Source organism: Miniopterus schreibersii (assembly GCF_964146895.1).
Source record: "Miniopterus schreibersii genome assembly, chromosome: 4".
NCBI lineage: Eukaryota > Metazoa > Chordata > Mammalia > Chiroptera > Miniopteridae > Miniopterus > Miniopterus schreibersii.
The window spans coordinates 79,649,082-79,669,222 of NC_138105.1; the positions used below are offsets into that span (position 1 = coordinate 79,649,082).

The following is a 20,141-nucleotide window of genomic DNA, read 5'->3' on the forward strand; positions in this document are numbered from 1 at the left end:
CTTTCCTCCCCCATCCCCGCCCGCCCGATTCTCCCCATCCCCGCGGCGGGGCGCCAGGCCGGGCGGGGGGCCGGAGCTCCCGGGTCCCTGGCTCGCGTCCAGCCCGCGGCCCAGGACGGGCGGCGGCGGCGGCGGCGGCGGCGGCGGCGGCGGCGGCGGCGGCGGCGGCGGCGGCGGCGGCGGCGGCGGCGGCGGCGGCGGCGGGCGGGGTTCTGGCGGCGCGCGGTTTGGGGGTTTTTTATAACCCTGGCTGGCGGCTCAGGAAGTGCCGTCCCCGCGCCCCCTCCCCCGGCCACGCCGCCGCGCTCGCTCCCTCCCTCCCTCCTCCCTGCGCCCGGCCGGCGAGACTGCGGCGGAGACGCGACTGAGGCCCCGGCGGCGGGCGGCCGGCCGCGGGTAACGGCGCAGGGGCTCGCGGGCCGGGCGGGGGGCCTGACTTCGGGGGACTTTGTGTGTCTGCGTCGGATGGGGACGGCCATGGCAATCGTCCCGCTGTGGGGGTTGTGTTGGTGCGCGGTGTCCCTAAGAGTGTGCGACACTGAGTTCTAGTGAGCGCCTGGTTGTGGTGTGTATGTGATGTGTGCGTGTGGACATCCACGTATGTGTGAGTGTGTTTCTGCATGTGTGAGTCTGCATGAAAATGTGTGTGTGATTGTGTGGGGGTGTTGTGTGTCTGCCTAAGTGTGTGTAAGCCAGCGTGTGTGCATAAATTGTATGCTGTGTGTGTCAATGTCTAGATGAGTGTGTGTTTGCAAACATCTGTGTTTTTCTCCGGGTGCATCTGAGTGTAACAGTGTGTAAATGCCTGTATGTAAGTGCCTCTGGGGTGTGTGTCAAGGTTTGTGGGACTTGGTTACTTTGTCCCTGGTCTGGTTGTGTGAATGAGTGTATACATGTCTGTGTGTGTAAGCCCAGGTGTGTGTTTGTGTGCCTGTGTTTGTCTCAAGGTTGTCTGTGTGTGTGTGTGCACGCACATAGGGCTGGGAGTGTGTAGTTGTGTCTCTGGGGTGTGTGTGTGTATTGAGTGTGGGGAGGTCCTTTGTGGGTCTGTGGCGTCCAGTTGTTGGTCCCCAGCTGCGCAGGTGGGGTCACCTACAGTGTCTGCCAGTGTGCATTTGTGTGTCTGGGTGTGAGAGTGGCGCCGCCCACTTCCCCCAAGTTGGTCAGGGAGGATACAGCCTTCTGTCTCAGGGTGTCGCCAGCCCATCCGGCTCCAGGCCTTTAATTAGTGGCTGGTTAGGGGGGACCCACTGGGCTGTGGGTAGGGTGGGGTGGGCAGCCAGCCTTTGTCTGCTGGCCTCACAGGGTCTGCCCGGCCAGATGTGCAGCGCCCGGAGGCAGCTGGCAGCCTGGGCTGGCGAGGCCTCTGCCTGGGCAGCTGAGGTCTTGGCCTCCACAGGGAGGCCCGGCAGCCCTGTCCTCCTAGCTGGCCCAGGAGGTCTGGGTGTGGAGCCACGGGTCCCTCCAGGATCCCGGGGAGGGGATGGAGCCTCTGTTTCCGGGCCTTTTCCGCCGGCATTTCCTCCTCCAGCTGCTGGCACCCTCCCCCAGGCTGGCTGCCTCCCTCCTGCCTTCTGGGAGGAGGGGCTGGGGGTTTGGCCTGGCCTGGGTATACATACACACACACACACACACACACACACAGGCACACAGGCACACACAGCCTCACATGGGCACATACACCCGCACACAGTCACATAACAGTTACACCCATACACAGTCACGCTCTTGCAGCCACACACACACACCACAGTAAATCCCCTGCTGACATCTGTTGTCCCAGGCAGGCTTGGGCCCTGGAATCCCCTACACCCCCCCCCCCCCCCCCCCCCGCACAGCTTCATATTCCCCCTTCATACCCAATGACCCTCTAGTGGCCCCACCAATGCCTAGGGCAGGTCACACTTCCCAGCCACCCCAAAGGCTGGGCCACTGCCCCAGGCCATCTCCCCTGCCTTGCCCTACAGACACCTATGTGCCCTCCCCCTCCAGACCCCTATCCGCCCATCGGCATTCCCCCCCTTCTTCCACCCACTTATGCTGGATCCTTCAGCACTGCACCCCACATCCCACCTGAACTGGAAGCACAAAGGGGGTGTGAGGTTGTTGGGAGGAGGGGCTCAGCCTCAGAACAGGGATGAGACTTGAGGTGGGAGCAGGAGAAGAGGCAAAAAGACGGGGCAGCCAAGATCAGAGCCACAGAACCACTTAGGGAGGAAGATTCTCCACCACTGGGGGAAGGAGAGGGATAGGAGTGGGGGAGGGGTTCCAGCCTCTTGCAATGAAAATGCTGCCAGCTTGGCTTGGGGGAAGGGCCTTTAAGGCAGGAGGGGGCCCAGGGGAGTCCACCCAGGAAGGGCTTTGATCCCTGAGCTAGTCAAGGTCTCTCAGGATGGTATAGGGGAGAGGAAGGAGGAAATGGGGGGGGGGCAAAAGGGGAGAGGAGGGAGCTTTGAGGGGTGGTGTGCTGGGAAAAAGGAAGGCTGAAATCCAAGAGGAAGTTCACTGGGTCCAGAGAGAAGGGCAGCATTTTCTCAGTGACCCCTGAACTCCACACCCAGCCCAGCTCCTTTTCACTTCCCTGCCCCTGTCCAGGCTCTGAAGAAGAAACAGAGGCCCAGAGAGGCTCACACACAGGGATCCCACACCGTGGCACTAACTGAAGCCCCCAGAGGTAAAAAACAAACAAAAAAACAAGGGGTAAACATCAGCCAGTTGAAGGGAGCAGCTGGGTCACAGAGTGCCAGAGAGTGAGCTCTCCATCACTGGAGGAGTCCAAGCAGAAGCGGGAAATGTTGGCTTCTAAGTCAGTATCTTACAGAAAACCTGGCTCTATCCCTCTGGAGTTGAACTGCACTGTTTGAGGATCAGCTCCCAGACTTGGCCAGGCTGCAAAGAAAACAAGACAGTGTGTGATTAAGGGGGAGGAGGGTGGAGACAGGAGGGACAGCAGGGTTTGGCACAGACTGGTGGCCCAAAGTGGTGTCTGTGTCAGGCTGGCCTGGGGCAGATACCAGAGGAATCCTGGAGCTCCCAGGAAGAATCTGAAGGGAGAGGAAGCAGGACTAGGCCTAGCTGGAAATGCAGGGTGGAACAGAGGTCACTGAGACCATGATGTAGGGGATTCCAGCTCTGCTGGCATGGTAAACAGTGTTACCTATGGCAAAGCATCCAAAGGCATAGCCCCCAAAATGGGGTGGGAAGGGAGGAGCCAAGCACTGGCCTCAGGGTTAATCTAGGCCGAAATCTTACACTGACCCGCCTTGAAGTGTATGCTGTGCCAGTTTCCCCTTGCTGGCCTCCTGCCCCCTGTATATGAGCCTTGTGGTCCAGGATCCACAGCAAGCTCCTCCCTGCCTCCAGGCCTTTGATCCTGCTGTTCTCTGCCTGGTACACCATCTCTTCTTCGTATGATTGGTGTCTTTTCATCCTTCACACCTCTGCTTCTGAGCTTCCCCATTATTTCTTTTAGAGAATGTGTCGCATCTGAACTCTTGTTTGTTCATCTCTTCATTTACTTGTCTGTCATCTCTCACTCCTAGGAGACTGAGCCCAAAAAGGGAAGGCAGGGATTGTGTCCCTATCATGTATAGTCATTACCCAGTGAATGGATCCTCCCAGGGTTATTGCAGAAATGAAGTGAAATGGTGTGAAATTGCTGAGGCCTATAGCAGGCACATAGTAGGTGCTGATGGAGCCAAGGTCCCTCTGTGTCCTAAGAGTGTAGGGAGGTTGCGGGGGATGGGATGGGGAGCTGCAGGGTAAGGAAATGTGTTTGGAATCTCCCAACCAGGGGAAATGCCTTGCGCATCCTCTAGACTAGGAGGAAGGAGCTACAGGTCACCCTGTCGGCCCGGTGAGGGACCTTGGCAGTGTGTGCTGGGCAGCAGGATCAGGCATCCCCTGACCCAGCTCCTCCCTCCTAGGAACCCAGTGATGCTGCCCAGGCTGTGAAAAGGGAAGGCGGCGCTGTGGGGGCTGCCGGCAGCCGGGGCTGGGGAGAGACATGTGGACACGTGGCCTCTATGGCTCCCGCCTGCCAGATCCTCCGCTGGGCCCTCGCCCTGGGGCTGGGCCTCACATTCGAGGTCACATACGCCTTCCGGTCTCAAGGTAGGGGTGGTCCAGGGGTAGTGGTGGGGAGGGAGCAAGGAGCTAAGGAGGGATCAGTGAGACTGGGACTGTAGTTGGGGGTGAGGAGTGCAAAGCCCTGGGGTCAGTCCAGAATCTTGGCAGCCCCATAACCTGGATTCAGGAGCCAGTGAAGCTAGCATCGTCTGCCCTGCAGCCAAGCAGCCAGGACACAGAAGTCCTTCCCAGGGCCCACCGCAGGCCTCTGATTCTCGCCTACAGATGAGTTCCTGTCCAGTCTGGAGAATTATGAGATCGCCTTCCCCACCCGAGTGGATGACAACGGGGCACTGTTGGCCTTCTCTCCCCCTGCCCCCCGGAGGCAGCGTCGGGGTACAGGGCCTGCAGCAGAGTCCCGCCTCTTCTACAAGGTGGCCGCACCCAGCACCCACTTCCTGCTGAACCTGACCCGCAGCTCACGCCTTCTGGCAGGGCACGTCTCTGTGGAGTACTGGACACGGGAGGGCCTGGCTTGGCAGAGGGCTGCCCGGCCCCACTGCCTCTATGCTGGCCACCTGCAGGGCCAGGCTGGCAGCTCTCATGTGGCCATCAGCACCTGTGGGGGCCTGGTGAGCAGAGGATTCTGGGAGGCAGGGAGGAAATGCCCATGAGTTTGGGAGTTAAGAAAAACACTTCCAAATATAAGTCAGAGAGGGAATCATAGGGGAAATATTTAAAGCATTCTGATCTAATCAAAAGGATTAGCTAATTTAGGGTGCAGCTAAAGCAGTACTTAAAGGAAAATGAATATCCTTTAGGTCAGGCTGAAATATAATCAGCTGAACGTCACTCTCAAGAGATTATAAAAGGAATAGGACCTAAACCCAGGAAGGTTGAAGGAACAAAATAAAGAAATAGGGCACCTGAGGGCCTGGAACTGATCCAAGCCCTCTGTCTCATTCCCTCCCTACCAACAGCATGGCCTGATTGTGGCAGATGAGGAAGAATACTTGATTGAGCCCCTGCAAAGTGGAACCAAGAGGGGCCGGGGCCCGGAGGAGAGTGGCCCCCATGTGGTGTACAAGCGTTCCTCCCTGCGACACCCCCATCTGGACACAGCCTGTGGAGTGAGAGGTACATCTGTCTCTCTGGGGATGGGCAAAGGGGCTACACAACATCTTTACCTTGAGGCAGAGGGGGCAGCAGTGTCTCTTATCCAGAAGGTCAGCAAGCAGCTATGTGAGGGGAGGATTGGCATCAGTCAGACAGTGGGGCAGGGAAACAGCCCATCCATCACTGGTGGTTCAGCAGTGAAACAGGCAGCTAGACAGCCATACAGGTGCTTGGGTATAAAACCATCTATCTCCAGGATTACTGTCTGATCAGACAGTTGAGCAGCAGGGTGATTGTAGCAGATATTTGAGCAGTTGCACAATTAAAATGCTAGGCAAAAGAAGGGCTCATCCACCATTCAGAAGGTCAGGTTCACAACCAGACTTGCAGGAGGACAGCTGTACGATTAGACATTTAGGAGATGGGAGAGTAAGAAAGCTAAACAATAACAAAATATTTACCAGGACAATCATACAACTAGAAAACTATAGCTGCCTGGTGGAAATGCAGAGCTCTGGGACATTCAATGAGTTGTGCAATTAGAGAGATTGGGAGTAGGATACTATGGCAGACAGACAGCCAGTCAGGTAGGTGGTCAGTGGACAGTCAGGCTAGAGTACAGTTGGGCAGTAAGACCATCAAAGGCAGTTGGTTTGTTGTACAGTCATATAGTTGTGCAGTGTGTTGATTATAAAGTTCCATATTTGGAAGGCCGAGAAGACATGCAATCGCACAGTTCCGGCAGTGAGTCCAGCTGCTACACAGACGTGCAGGTCGTGGGACTGTCAGGAAGTTGTATAGTCACACTAGTTGTCATGGTGTACTGGGCAGCTGTTCAGCTAGTTTGGCAGTAGGGTAGCCACATCGTTGTAGAACCAGATATCCAGTTAATGGGGCATTTCTAGAAACAGACATTGTACAACTGGAATGCCCAGTGGCAAAAGAACAAGATATTTGACAGCCCGTTGGGCAGGTGGACCAGCAGGCAGGGAATTGGACCAAAAGTGCAAGCAGTGTAGTGACCAGAAATTCTCCATCCAGATGAGAAACCATGGAAGGGGCGGCCGTGGTGGCTGCGCACCCTGAAGCCGCCGCCTGCCAGGCCCGTGGGCAATGAAACAGAACGCAGCCAACTGGGTCTGAAGCGCTCCGTCAGCCGAGAGCGCTATGTGGAGACCCTGGTAGTGGCGGACAAGATGATGGTGGCCTACCACGGGCGCCGAGATGTGGAACAGTACGTGCTGGCCATTATGAACATTGTAAGTGCCTCCCCCTCCCTGGGAATGAAGCCGTGAGAGTGTCACCATCCCACCCGCAATTCCTGACCTGAGGCTAGAGGAACAGAATAGAGCGGGGGCGGGGTGAGAGAGGAGGACTGCATAGCACAGTGCTTAGGAGCATCACTCTGAAGCCAGCCAGCCTGGGCTGGAATCTCAGCTCTGCCACTTTTTGGTTGTATGCCTTTGGACAAATGACCTCACCTCTGCCTTGGTTTACTCATATGTAAAGTGAGGATAATCATAGCACTCACTTCATAAGACTAAGGTGGATGCAGTGAATTGATAAAGTGCTTAGGACAGCACTTAGTGCACAGTAAGGGCTGCATAATTGTTTGCTATAGAAAAATCAGCATGGCCCGGGCCCGCTTTTCTCAGCGGTTAGAGTGTCAGCCCGTGCACCAAAGGGTCATGGGTTTGATTCCTGGTCAAGGGCACATACCTGGGTTGCAGGTTCCATCCCCAGCCTAATTGGGCACAAGAGGGAGGCAACCAATCAATGTGTCTCTCACGTTGATGTCCCCCATCTCCCCCTCCTCTCTTTCTCCCCCTCCCCCATCCCTTCCACTCTCTGAAAATCAATGGAAAAAATATCTTCAGGTGAGGATTAACAGAAAACAAAAACAAAACAAAAAAATCACACAGCCTGCAGGTACTTGTTGAGGTGACCAGTACACACATGGGCACACATCCATATGCATGCGGAGTTCTCGCTCATGCACCCACCTATGAATTCACACAGCTAACCTCACTGACCTACACTCAAGACATACTCAATACCTGTATTAGATCTCAAGACTCTGGACCTCTCTGAGCCTCAGTTTCCCCCTCTGTAAAATGGGGTTATAATAGTATCTGCTGCAGAGCATGAGAGTTGGTGGGAGGGAAACCAGATAGAGCACTTGGCACATTATAAGGGCTTGATGAGTGGTGTTCTTGTTGTACTAAAGCAAAAAAGGAAAGAAAAAGTTCAGACAGCCCAGCTGGACGTGCCTCAGTGGTTCAGCATTGACCTAGGATCCAGAAGATCGAGGTTTGATTCCCGGTCAGGGCAGGGCCGGCAGGAGGCGGCCAATCAGTGACAACTCTCTCATCATTGATGTTTCTAGCTCGCTCTCTCCCTCTCCCTTCCTCTCTCTGAAATCAATAAAGATATATTTAAAGAAAAAAAAAAAGTTCAGACAGATGCCCAATACGTGTTGACATGATATCTTGTCTGATTCCACTACTTTCTTCCCCAGCACCCCCTCCCTCCTTTGGGTTTTCAAAGTTTCCTAAAACCTGCCGGGGTTTCCGTGGGCTTCCACATTGGGGCAGTGATGTCCTAGGGCCCCAGGATCACTGCACGGTGGGGCTGCATCATTGATGCCCACTCACCCCCGGGCCGCACCCTCCTTCCCTCTGACCACTGTTTCTAGAGCTTCGTGCCCCCGTACTGTAGTGATGCTCAGATTGGTACCTTCAGATAGCTATGGAATGAGGCACATCCCTCAGGCCACCTCTGGGCAGAGACACTCGAGGCGGCCAGGGGTTGGCAGGGGAGGGTTGAAGGACAAAAATACTGACTAGCTGAGCAAGGGTGAGTCAGAAAGAAACGTACTGGCAAGCATCCAGTGCTTTGCAGGCAGGCTTACCAGACTTGAATCCCACTTTTGACACCTACCAGCTTTGTTTCCTAACCTCTCAGCATCAGTTTGCTCATCTACAAAATGGGAATGATCATAATCATTCAAAGATATATGCACAGACTTAGCCTGAGGCCAGGCATACAGTAGGTATTTGATTAAAGTGAGCTATTGTCATTATATTTCCATTTGCTACCCTGGACCCCTCTTAAGACTCCGTTTCTCTTGTTTCTTGGAGGTCAGGTTGCCAAACTTTTCCAAGACTCGAGTCTGGGAAACATCGTTAATATCCTGGTAACACGGCTCATCCTGCTCACGGAGGACCAGGTGCGGGGGCCCCACCCCTTCCCCTGCACTCCAGTGCTACCTGCCCTCTCCAGGGTGGTTGGCGCCCATGCACCTCACTCTGTCCATCCTCAGCCCACTTTGGAGATCACCCACCACGCCGGGAAGTCACTGGACAGCTTCTGTAAGTGGCAGAAATCCATCGTGAACCGCAGCGGCCATGGCAACGCCATTCCGGAGAACGGTGTGGCCAACCATGACACAGCGGTGCTCATCACGCGGTGAGGGGTGGGGAGGACTCCAAGATGTGGGCCAGGGGAAAAGTAATCCAGGGGACCATCCAGGTCCAAGCAGGGGATCAGCTGGTAGACAGAGAAGCTGGGACTGTTCAGCTGTCCCCTTGGGGACCAGAGATGGGAGGGGCAGCTGGGAGCCTAAGAATATGGGAAGGCGGGTATTGGGCCATCTGAGTGCTAATGCACTCCTTCACTCAGTCGGTCACTCACTCATGCCCCCCGTTATCCCCAAGGCCAGCTGGAGGCAGAGCGTGAGGTTTTGGGTGAGCACCTCCCAAGCAGACCTTGACCCCAGAAACAGGCATTGTGGCACCATCAGGGCTTAGGGAGGCACCCCAGCTTCCTCATTGCCCTTCTCTCCTTCCACAGCTATGACATCTGCATCTACAAGAACAAACCCTGCGGCACACTAGGTACCCATGCCCCCTAGGTTTCAGGCACCTTTGAAGGCAGTGGGCTGGGTGGCCCTGGCCCTGGTGGGGGTGGGGACTTCACAGGGTGGATGGGGCTGGCCAACATAGCCCTGAGCCCCCAGCCCCACCCCACGTGCCTATTTCCCAGGCCTGGCCCCTGTGGGAGGGATGTGTGAGCGAGAGAGAAGTTGCAGCATCAATGAGGACATTGGCCTGGCCACAGCGTTCACCATTGCCCATGAGATCGGACACACGTGAGGCCAGGGGACACAGGAAGGGGAGGACAGGAGGGTCCAGGCAGGTTCATCGGCATCCAGCAGAGTCAACACTCCTCTCCCCAGGTTTGGCATGAACCACGACGGCGTGGGGAACAGCTGTGGGGCCCGGGGCCAGGACCCAGCGAAGCTCATGGCTGCCCACATTACCATGAAGACCAACCCATTTGTGTGGTCATCCTGCAGCCGTGACTACATCACCAGCTTTCTGGAGTGAGGATGGATCCACCTATCCTGCCTAGAAGCTCACACTCATGTTGCGGGGCAGGGGTCCTCTGGATACCAGGGCTGCCTCTGAGAAGGGTTGTGTCACCTGCAGGGGCTGCTCCCCGGGACCCCCACCCAGCTGGACCCCCTGAGCTCTTGGCCTGCAGCCCCCATCATGACAGCTGCTTTCCTCTTGCCACAGCTCAGGCCTGGGGCTCTGCTTGAACAACCGGCCCCCCAGACAGGACTTCGTGTACCCAACAGTGGCGCCCGGCCAGGCCTACGATGCAGATGAGCAGTGCCGCTTCCAGCATGGAGTCAAATCGCGTCAGTGTAAATACGGGGTAGAGAGAGCCTTCCTGCTTTCCTTCCTGGGAGGGGAGGGGGCTGCAGGGGTGGGTGACTCTACATGGGCACCCCCACCCCAGACAGTGGGTTTGGGAGAGCCAGGAAGGGGAGTGAGCTCCATGTGGCCTGGGGGCACAGAGGGGCCTGGGGTTATACAAATGTCACAGTCAGACAAGATTGGAGACAAAAATGGGATCTCCTGGCTCTCCAGACCCCTGATTTGGAAACTGGGCTGGGGAGAGACTCAGGGGCCACCTTCGGTGCAGCATATCAGGCTGCAGCAGAACTAAGGTCCCAAGAGCCCTAAGTGGGCCATTTTTAACCAAACATTCAGACGTGGTGGAAATAGTTTCCCTGGGGAAGAACCATTTTCCCCACTTGGCAAAAAACTGGACAGAGTCTTCCAGGGACACCCTGTCTGCACTCCCCACATCCCCTACCAACTGGTACACAGATCTGCTGGCCCCAATCCTTAGCTGGACAAGCTCTGAACCTCATGACCACTCCCCACTCTTTCCTGAGATTTAGACTCAGCTCCCAAAGCTCTGGCTGTGCATAAAGAAGTGAGCCAGGGGTCCTGCTCCCAGCTTCCCCCAGGGGGCTGGAGGTCTGCTGGCTTCCTGCTTCAGCCACCAGGGCCACCAGTTCAGCTGGGGTCTGCCCCTCTACTACCCACCTCTTCTAATTCCCAAAACACACCCCCCACCGCCTCACAGCCTCAGCCCTAGTAGCCTGACCCAGCCCCAATACTTCACACCCTCCAGACTCAAAAAATCAGAGTTTGCAAGGCCATGTCCAAGCTAAGGCCATGTTAAAACGGGGAGTAGACAGTTGTTAAAATGCCCTCACTTCATTTCAGTGCAAGACAAGGCGATAAACCCTGGATCAATTTACATGTAATTGGCATTCCTCTCTCACCCTCACACCCTAACTCAACTGGTAACTACATCACCCTCTAATGGATTCTAAAAGAATTCTGAAACTACCTTGAGCATCTTCTGTGCCCCAGGTATCCTAACGATGATGACAATGGTTGGCATTTACTGAGCATTCACTATATGCTAAGTACATGATATGTATTGTCTCATTTAAGCTCTTGATGATCCTATTATACCCACATTACAGATGAAGAGACTGAGGCATAAGGAGGCTATCTTTCCCAGAGTTGGTATTTGAATCCAGGTCTCTCTATGACTCCAAATTTTATAAAGGGGTGGGGATGGGGAGGAAGTGCCAGAATATCAAGCATGGGCCAGTGCTAGCTGTAGGTTGAATTGATTCTCTCTTTTATTTTTCCAAGGAACATGTTCCTGGCCCTCCTGGCAAAGGGGGAATTGTTGACTACATGTAAATTGGTTAATATGTGTAAGGAGTTGGGCTTACCTAGTGTCTTGTCCAGAGTTAGCTATGGTCATTATTATTCAGTGACAGGGCATTTGTGCAAACTCTTTCATATCTACTCTGTCACATGCCTCTCACCCTTTTATGTAGGCAAGGCCCATCTTGTAGATGAGGAAACTGTGGCCCAGAGAGGGCAAATGTGTTACAAGTGAGTGGCAGGATTGAAGCATCCATACATTCCACAGTGTGTCCTTGTGGGGAGGAGGGAAAGCGGGACTGGAAGAGGCGTTCTCTTTAAGAGGTGTCAGAAGTGGGATTGGAACATGTTACATTTTTACAAATGGCCAAGAGGACAGAAGCCAAGTGAAGCCAGAACACTAGGCTGAGTTTTTAGCTGAGAAGTACACTCTGAAGGGGCAGAAGGCAGGGACTCTGGAGGATGTTTGAGGGAGCAGATCTCAGGACAACCCTCCAAACTCTTTATGTGTGTACAGGTATCTCTCAGAAGCTGACCCCGAAAAGGTCCTTTCCTATGGCCACTGAGTGGTCCAATCCCAAATCTTCAAAACTTGGAAGGATTACATTCAAAGAGGAGATTACATGTGATTATAAAAAGGAGACTGAAGGATCTCCACAGGGGGAAGACCCTGGGGGCTGGGCAGGATCTAAGCTAAAGAGTCTAAGATTTGGCCACACCTGAACCCAGTAGGGTTTGTCCAGGGACATTAACCTGGACCTAAAGGGTCAGAGTGACTTCCTGGGGCTGGTATAGGACTTGCTGCTAGGTCCTGGCCCAGCCCAAGCGGGATTCAGACAGTAAGAATGCGGACTGCTTTTTCACTGATGGAAACAGGAATGTCCCACACAGATCCAGCCTGGCCTTGTCCTCTCCTAACCCTCCATAGATTAAAACCTTTGGGAACTTCTCCAGTTCAAGTGAAGGGAACCACCCACTGGAAAGAAGTTAGAGATGGAGCCCTGACTTGAGCCTTCTTCCAGGCCTGATCTCTCAGAACCACTGCTCTTCCGTGGGCTGCTTTGCCCATCCCAAAAAGGAATCCAGAATCCTTCCTCTTCCTTCCTCAGCAATCCCATGTTTCCTTCTAGAAACTCAGGAGGTGCCAGGGGCTGAACTGAAAAGGGGCTCCATCATAGACCCTTCAAAGGCCTGGGTTTAGTAACCAGGCTGCCCTTTAGTAGCTGTGTAATCTTCAGCAAGTGACCCTACCTGTCTGAGCCTTGGTGTTCTCACAGTAAAATTGGGATAATGATGTCACGGGAATTTATGGCGCACGTAGGTGTTCAGTGAGTGCAGTGCACATGTAGGCAGAGAGGAGGTCCCAGGCCATGCCCTGCTAAGGTAGCCAAGAAGAGTCCCTGAGACCCAGGAGAGGAGCGTTGGGGCCCCGCTGCCCGGCTGGCAGTGAGCGGGTCGCCTGGGTCCCGTCCCCCCCGAGGGAGGACTGGGGGGGCGAGCTTGAGCGGGCATCTTGGCCCGCAGGAGGTCTGCAGCGAGCTGTGGTGTCTGAGCAAGAGCAACCGGTGCATCACCAACAGCATCCCGGCGGCGGAGGGCACGCTGTGCCAGACGCACACCATCGACAAGGGGGTGAGCGCGGGCCGGGCCCCCGGTCCTTGGGCCGGCCCCTCCCACCATGTCCCGCTGCTTGTTTCAAGTTGTCACTTGGGCTCTGGCCACGCCTGCTCCCTGCAGGCCCCGCCCCTAGCCTGGGTCCGACCCCGCACTGTCTCCAACCCCCGCGCGCCCTCGCCCCCCGAGTGGAGCTTCCTGCCCCTTCCTTGACAGCTGTCTGGTTCCCTGGCCACACCCCTGTGCCACCCGACTGCGCCCTGGTCCCCGGCTGAGACCTCCGGTGGGGGGAGGGGGGTGCAGGAATGGGCACCCGTCCCCCGAGGGCCTGCTGGGCTGGGCTCACCCTTCCCCGTCCCCCCCACAGTGGTGCTACAAGCGGGTGTGCGTCCCCTTCGGGTCGCGACCTGAGGGCGTGGATGGGGCGTGGGGCCCATGGGCCCCGTGGGGCGACTGCAGCCGGACTTGCGGCGGTGGCGTGTCTTCCTCCAGCCGGCACTGCGACAGCCCCAGGTCAGTCCTCAGCACCCCCTGCAAGGAGATGGAGGGGACGGCCCCCTCCTTCCCCTGCCCCATCCCCTGTTCCCTCACCCTTTCTAGGCCAACCATCGGGGGCAAGTACTGCCTGGGAGAGAGACGGCGACATCGCTCTTGCAACACTGACGTGAGTTCCCCAAGCCCCATCCCTCTGGAGCAAAAGGCATAAATGAATTTCCAACGAGCCCCCGCAGGCCGCAGGCCTTCTGTCTCTGCCCCTCTACACATGCCCCCCACCCCAGTCCCAGTTACCCCCTGGCACCTCCCCAGGGATCTGGCTCCTTCCAAATCTTCCAGTAGATGAGTCTTCCATGTAGAAATAATCGACCCCACCCCCATCCCCTCCCTTCAGAGCCCAATTTCCCCAAAGAGCCCTGCCCCAAAGCTGTTCCTGAGCTCCCTGTCACCAAACCCAGTAGCCACGTTTTTCGGTCTCTGCTTGTGCCCTCTTCTGACCAGGGACTACGCCTCCTGTCCAAAACTCCCGCCTCTCCTGCGTCACCAAAGTCCTGTGCTCCCAGCCCCTCCTAGGCTGCGCTTTCTTGTCTCCTTTTCTCAGCTTCCCTGCTGCCCCTTTTCTAATGCTGGGGTTCCCCATGGCTGCATCCGGGTATAAATGCATCATGTGTGCACACCCAGTAAGCACGAGGCTTACTGCATAGGGGGTGCAGAGCTATTGAGGGGTGGGCTCGTGTCTCTGAGGAGTCCACATGCCCCTCACACTCACAAAGAGCTGGGCACCTTCCCCAATTTGCCTCGCTCCTTCCTAGTTCCGCTCTCTCAAGAAAGGTCCCAGGGTCTGAAACGAGAAACTCAGGCATCATCCCCAGCTTGTATCTGACATCTAATGGGTCACCTAGTCCCATCTCAGCCCCACTGCCTGGACCTAGCCCAGGCTACCATCCAGTCCTTCAAGCCTCCTCCCTGGCCTCCCGGCCTCCGGCCTCCTCCAGCCCCTTTCCCCATCTCTGCTCTGAGCATTAGTTCCTCACCCAGGGCCTCTGCCCTAACTCCATCCCTGGACACCTGGCCTCCCTCCCTCTCCCATCTCATGCCCCCAGGACTGTCCCCCTGGCTCCCAGGACTTTAGGGAAATGCAGTGCTCCGAATTTGACAGTGTCCCCTTCCGTGGAAAGTTCTACACGTGGAAAACATACCGAGGAGGTGAGTTGGGCCTTGGGAAGCCATGGGAGCATCCAACAGCAGGTGGATACAGCACCATGGGGTCTGCCCTGAGCCCTCCTCTCGCCCAAGGAGCCAGAGTGCCAGACTGGACGCTGGGAACCCCCATTCCGTCTACCTAGCCTGCCCAGTCTTCATGGATCTGGGGTCTGTCCCTCTTGGCCTTACCTCCCCCAGGGAGCAAGCAGGGAGCCCCAGGGCCTCCTGGCCCTTGGTCTGATGGGACCATGCCCCCCAGGGGGCGTGAAGGCCTGCTCGCTCACCTGCCTAGCAGAAGGTTTCAACTTCTACACGGAGAGGGCAGCAGCCGTGGTGGATGGGACACCCTGCCGCCCAGACACGGTGGACATTTGTGTCAGCGGCGAGTGCAAGGTGGAGGGGACTCCCAGAGAGAGGGAGAGGGATGGGGGGATGGAGGGATAGCACCTCACTGAAACCCCCACCACTGCTGGTCTCCCCAGCACGTGGGCTGCGACCGGGTCCTGGGCTCCGACCTGCGGGAAGACAAGTGCCGAGTGTGTGGGGGTGACGGCAGTAGCTGTGAAACCATTGAGGGGGTCTTCAGTGCAGCCTTCCCTGGGGCTGGTAAGATACTCTCACTTCCCTGTCACACTCCCCCCGGGCTGGAGGCGACGCTGGCCCCACCACAGTGGTCAAGATTAGCAAGTTCTCAGATCCAGGGATCCAGTGGAGTGCTGAGACCCCAAAAAGTCTTGGGGACCCGACGATGCCTCAGATCAGGGTCAGGGACTGGCTTGGGCTCTGGAGCCTAAATGTTGACAATTAAAATGTCCAAGGGCGTGGGAACCCAAATCTCTCCCCTCCCCCATCCAGGGGGCCTCCTGCTCAAGTGTGGTTCAGGAGACAGTGTGAAGGTCCAGGCAGATAACCCAGGACTGGGGACACAGGCAGGTGGGGACAGCGGGTTCCCAGGGAACCATAAGTGGTGAAGCCCACTGCAAACCCTACTCCAACTGATAAAACCACCATGTAACCCTGTGTGGGTCGGGGCCTCCACAGTGCCCTCTCCTCTCTGCCCAGGCCTACACCTGCTGCTTATTGGGGTAGGTGGCGGAAGGTGGGGCAGATCAGGCCATTTGGTGGTTAGAGAGGCAGGAAAGTTTGGTTCAAATCCCAGCCCAGCTACTTCCTAGCTGTCAAACCTGAACAAGTAGCTATGCTTCTCTGAGCCTCAGTTTTGTCATCTGTGTAATGGGCGTGGTGACATGTACTTCCTGGGGCTGGAGCTAGGGACACAGTGTGATGTCCCCGTAAGTGCTTAGTAGAGTAATGGTTAGCCGCTATCATTCAGGGCTGAAGGAGGCAGGCAGGTGTGGGGGATGGACCGAGTGGGTGACACCTAGCTTCACCGTCCAGGGTACGAGGAAGTCGTCTGGATCCCCAAAGGCTCCATCCACATTTTCATCCAGGACCTGAACCTCTCCCTCAGTCACCTGGGTGAGATGGAGGTGAGGGGATGAGGCTTGGGGGTAAATTTGGCTGGAATTTTGACTCCTGCACTATCCCCTAGCCCTGAAGGGGGACCAGGAGTCCCTGCTGCTGGAGGGGGTGCCCGGCACCCCTCAGCCCCACCGCCTGTCCCTGGCTGGGACCACCTTTCAGCTGCGACCGGGGCCGAATCAGACGCAGAGCCTAGAAGCCCTGGGACCCATTAATGCATCTCTCATCATCATGGTAATGGTGGGAGCAAGGTGCAGGAAGACATTAGCACCCTAGTGGAGACTCCAAACTTGACTTCCTTTTGATGGACTCCCACCTCACCCCAAGGTGCTGGCCAAGACAGAGCTGCCTGCCCTCCGCTACCGATTCAACGCGCCCATCATCCGTGATGCACTGCCCCCCTACTCCTGGCACTACTCGCCTTGGACCAAGTGCTCTGCCCAGTGTGCCGGTGGTGAGGCCGGGGTGGGGCCAGGGGGTGGGCACTAGTCACCTGACCTGAACGGGGCAGGGCTGAGTGGGCCTCTCCCCTGCCCCCAGGCAGCCAGGTGCAGGCAGTGGAATGCCGCAATCAGCTGGACAGCTCAGCCGTGGCCCCCCACCATTGCAGTGCCCACAGCAAGCTTCCCAAGAGGCAGCGGGCCTGCAACACAGAGCCCTGCCCGCCTGAGTGAGTACCTGCCAGGGTGCAGGGTGGGGGTGACAGGTACTGCTGTGACAATGCTGCTGAGATCAGAGGAGCAAGTGGTCCCAGGATTGGGGTGACTGTGTTCCCCAAAGTACAGTCAGTGCTCTCCTGGAATCGGAGTCTATACTCCCTAGTCAAGTGCAGGTGGTCATTCTCCTTTAGGGTGATGTGCCTCCCTGCCCCCAATGTGGGGACAGGGAAATGATGTTCCAAGTGCGGGCTTGGGGCTGCTCCTTGCAGGAGCAGCAGTTATCCGGGTGCCAGTTTCCATATGATGCTGGCTTGCGGGGGAGGCTATGCTAGTGCCCCAGGGTCCGGGCACTGCTCTCAGACTCCCATGTCCCCCGCAGCTGGGTTGTGGGGAACTGGTCACGCTGCAGCCGCAGCTGTGATGCGGGTGTGCGTAGCCGCTCTGTTGTGTGTCTGCGCCGCATGTCGGCTGCCGAGGAAAAGACCTTGGATGACAACTCGTGCCCGCAGCCGCGCCCACCCGTCCTGGAGGCCTGCCACGGCCCCACCTGCCCCCCGGAGTGGGCCGCCCTCGACTGGTCAGAGGTCAGCACCCCTTCCCACCTTTGCCCAACTCAGTCCCTGTGCAGCACAGGGCAGGATCTGGGTACCGGGTGCCCATTGAGGTGCCCCTCCGTTGTCCCAAGCGCCTCCTGCTAGCCCTAGTGGACCACCCTTGACTGGTCCGAGGTTAGCCGGCCCCTCCTCCCCACCCACTGGACCAGCAACATCCACTCCACTCCCTGTGCTTGTGGGGAAGGGAGGGGTGACGGCCCACTGAGCATGAAACGCCCCCTCCAACTGCAGTGCACCCCCAGCTGCGGGCCGGGCCTCCGCCACCGAGTGGTCCTTTGCAAGAGCGCAGACCACCGCGCCACGCTGCCCCCCGGGCACTGCCCACCCGCAGCCAAGCCGCCAGCCACCATGCGATGCAACTTGCGCCGCTGCCCCCCTGCCCGCTGGGTGGCAGGGGAGTGGGGTGAGGTAGGTGGGCGCCCCTGGGGGATGGATGCCAGGACGGGGTGGCTGGGTGGTGGCTCATCCTAGGTGCCCCACAGTGCTCCGTGCAGTGCGGCCTCGGGCAGCAACAGCGCGCGGTGCGCTGCTCCAGCCACACCGGCCAGCCTTCACGAGAGTGCGCTGAGGCCCTGCGGCCGCCCGCCACGCAGCAGTGCGAGGCCAAGTGCGACAGCACGCCCCCTGGGGACAGCCCTGAAGGTATGTGAGCCAGGGGCCAGGGGCACCAGGAGGGCCCTGTCCAGAGGAAGCAGCGGGAGACCTTCCCCAACCACCGAAATGCCTTTTTGGCTCTTCCGGGCCAGCCTCACTGTCCCCTCACTACAGACATTTATTAACTGCCACTGTGTGCCAAGTGTTTTAGGCACCTGATCCTTTAAGGGGGCTCAAACTTGGGTCACACCCCCAGCCACCTCCATGATCTCCGACTTATTCATTTCCACCGATAGCATTATGTGCCTAATGCTCTTTCTTTAAAGCAGAGTTTCTTAACCTCAGGTACTATAGACGTGTTGGGCGACATGATTCTTTGTCGTAGGGCTGCCCTGTGAATGCAGGATATGTAGCCGCATCCCTGACCTCTACCAGCCTGATGCCAGTAGGACCCCTCCCCCTAGTGGTGAAAATAAAAAATGTCTCCAGACATCGCCAAGTGTCCCCTTGGTGGGGGGAGAGGCACATCCTCTTGAGAACCACTGCTTTAAATATACCCATTTTTTCTACCTAAGTAAAAGTTTTTGTAGCAATGGATAACTTACTCCAGGCACAGGGATCAAACTGCCTGGGTTCGCCTTCCACCTCTTGCTCTCGTTTTCTCATGTATCAGTGGGTAAAAAATACATTCACTTGAGAGGATGCCGCATTAGAAGGGTGGAATGAAATAATCCACGTGAAGCGCAGGGGCTCCCAGACCTGATTTCCAACCCCGTCCCGCCCTCTACAGAGTGCAAGGATGTGAACAAGGTCGCCTACTGCCCCCTAGTGCTCAAATTTCAGTTCTGCAGCCGAGCCTACTTCCGCCAGATGTGCTGCAAAACCTGCCACGGCCGCTAGAGGGCAAGCAGCCCCTGAGCCACAGCTGAGCGCCAGCTTGGGGGTGGAGGGGCGGCTGTCCCTGGCCAGCCTGCAGGAGCCCGGAGGGCAGGCGCTGGGAGTGAAGGGTGAGATGGCACCGGAAGTTATTTATTGGGAACCCCTGAAGGGCCCCTGGCTGGGAGATGGAGAGGGGCTGGCCACCCCCAGGGCCCCTCCTCAGCTCCTTTCCTAGTTCACAGTGAGACCCCCTCCAGGGTGGGCTGGAGAAGGGAACAACTGTTCGACTTAGCGCCCTCTTCACCCACCCCTAGGGAGCACCCCAAACTCCCCCACCTTTGATCGGAATACATACTGTGAAGAGTGGGGGTGGGGAAGGGGGGTCAGCCGGTGCCCTGACCCCCAGCACTGCCCTATCCCTCCACTCTGGGCTGGAGGGGGTCTATGTCTGCCACGGGGGAGAGGGGATTAGTGCCACCTCCCTGATGCCCTCCCCTTGACAACACCAGCTACAGGGGTGGGTTAGAAGAGGTGGTGCCCGGCCTGCTCCAGGGGGACCCCAACATCCACACCACCCCCATGATGGTGCTACAGGCCCTACCCTGGGGTCCACACACCCCTTGCCAGGAAGTGCTACATCAATAAAGTTCTGTCTTGTGTAGATTTCCGAATGTGGTGTGTGTGTGTCCCTACCCCAGACTGGAGCAGCCCCAGCATCCTGGAAGGGGGCTTTTACCAACACAGACTAGAGCCCAGTGATCTTAGGACAAATGTACAGCTTCTCTCAGAGTCTCTCACAGTCTGAGACAGTAGCACCTGTCATCCCGGCCACCACACTCCTGGTCACTCCAAAAGCTCCAGCCATACCTGCCTTTGTTGAGCTGTTTCCTCAGCCAGGTGTACCTTCCCCTTCCCTCTTTACCTGGTTAACTCCACCTCACCCTGCAGCCTCAGCATAAGGTTGCCTTCTCCCAGAAGCCTTCCTGTATGCCCCAACAAAGTGGGGGTCCTCCTGCCTGTGTATTCACTCTTAGTGCCTGGAGGCATTTGCTGAGGTTGGCAGATGCCAAACCAATCCTGGTAGCAAACGTGCACAAGACTCAGAAAAGGGGCCTCAAAATATGAAGCCACAAGGGGGCAAACACGTCTTGGCGACCTCTAGGTAGATGCTGTGCAACACTGGACTGCAGGGATATCTGGGTCCTCCCACCTCCCTGCCAGGCTTTCCCAGCCACTTGGCTGCTGCCTCTGGCACCTCCTTGCTGTGTGGTACTGGGGGGTAAAGACCTCTCAGAACTTCCATTTCCTCAATTATCAAGAGACCAGTACATGGCCTGCTGATTTCCCCAAAATCAGGCCATGGGCTCACACGT

At 57.0% G+C, this 20,141-nt stretch overlaps 1 protein-coding gene across 8 annotated transcripts; it reads left to right on the top strand.

Annotated features, from left to right (window-relative positions):
• The first annotated feature begins 288 nt into the window (after nucleotides 1-288).
• On the top strand, nucleotides 289-19,431 carry ADAMTS10 (ADAM metallopeptidase with thrombospondin type 1 motif 10). 8 transcript variants are annotated; one of them, XR_013998794.1, is made up of 26 exons: nucleotides 289-396; nucleotides 2,596-2,674; nucleotides 3,927-4,113; nucleotides 4,354-4,700; nucleotides 5,049-5,205; nucleotides 6,226-6,443; nucleotides 8,330-8,413; nucleotides 8,507-8,652; nucleotides 9,037-9,080; nucleotides 9,229-9,334; nucleotides 9,422-9,568; nucleotides 9,765-9,906; nucleotides 12,753-12,860; nucleotides 13,210-13,355; nucleotides 13,443-13,506; nucleotides 14,441-14,543; nucleotides 14,800-14,933; nucleotides 15,023-15,146; nucleotides 15,939-16,019; nucleotides 16,093-16,256; nucleotides 16,350-16,476; nucleotides 16,563-16,692; nucleotides 17,061-17,265; nucleotides 17,538-17,703; nucleotides 17,778-17,937; nucleotides 18,680-19,431. XR_013998794.1 is itself a non-coding variant. In XM_081137146.1 (26 exons), exons 3-26 carry the CDS (start codon nucleotides 4,026-4,028, stop codon nucleotides 18,787-18,789), a joined length of 3,312 nt encoding a protein of 1,103 aa, XP_080993272.1. In that variant the 5' UTR covers nucleotides 289-396; nucleotides 2,596-2,674; nucleotides 3,927-4,025; the 3' UTR covers nucleotides 18,790-19,431. The 8 variants fall into 8 exon arrangements, 7 of the variants coding, with proteins under 7 accessions (XP_080993272.1, XP_080993276.1, XP_080993274.1 ...); XM_081137146.1 differs by having other exon boundaries at nucleotides 17,527-17,703; XM_081137150.1 differs by having other exon boundaries at nucleotides 16,567-16,692; nucleotides 17,527-17,703.
• The last annotated feature ends 710 nt before the right edge of the window (nucleotides 19,432-20,141 follow it).

Bases quoted from the DNA above. Each gene is read 5' to 3' on its own strand.
- ADAMTS10 (XM_081137146.1), top strand. From the start codon at position 4,026: ATGGCTCCCGCCTGCCAGATCCTCCGCTGGGCCCTCGCCCTGGGGCTG. The intron at 9,907-12,752 runs GTAGAGAGAGCC...CTTGGCCCGCAG, and splicing joins CGCGTCAGTGTAAATACGGG to GAGGTCTGCAGCGAGCTGTG. The intron at 16,257-16,349 runs GTAATGGTGGGA...CCTCACCCCAAG, and splicing joins ATGCATCTCTCATCATCATG to GTGCTGGCCAAGACAGAGCT.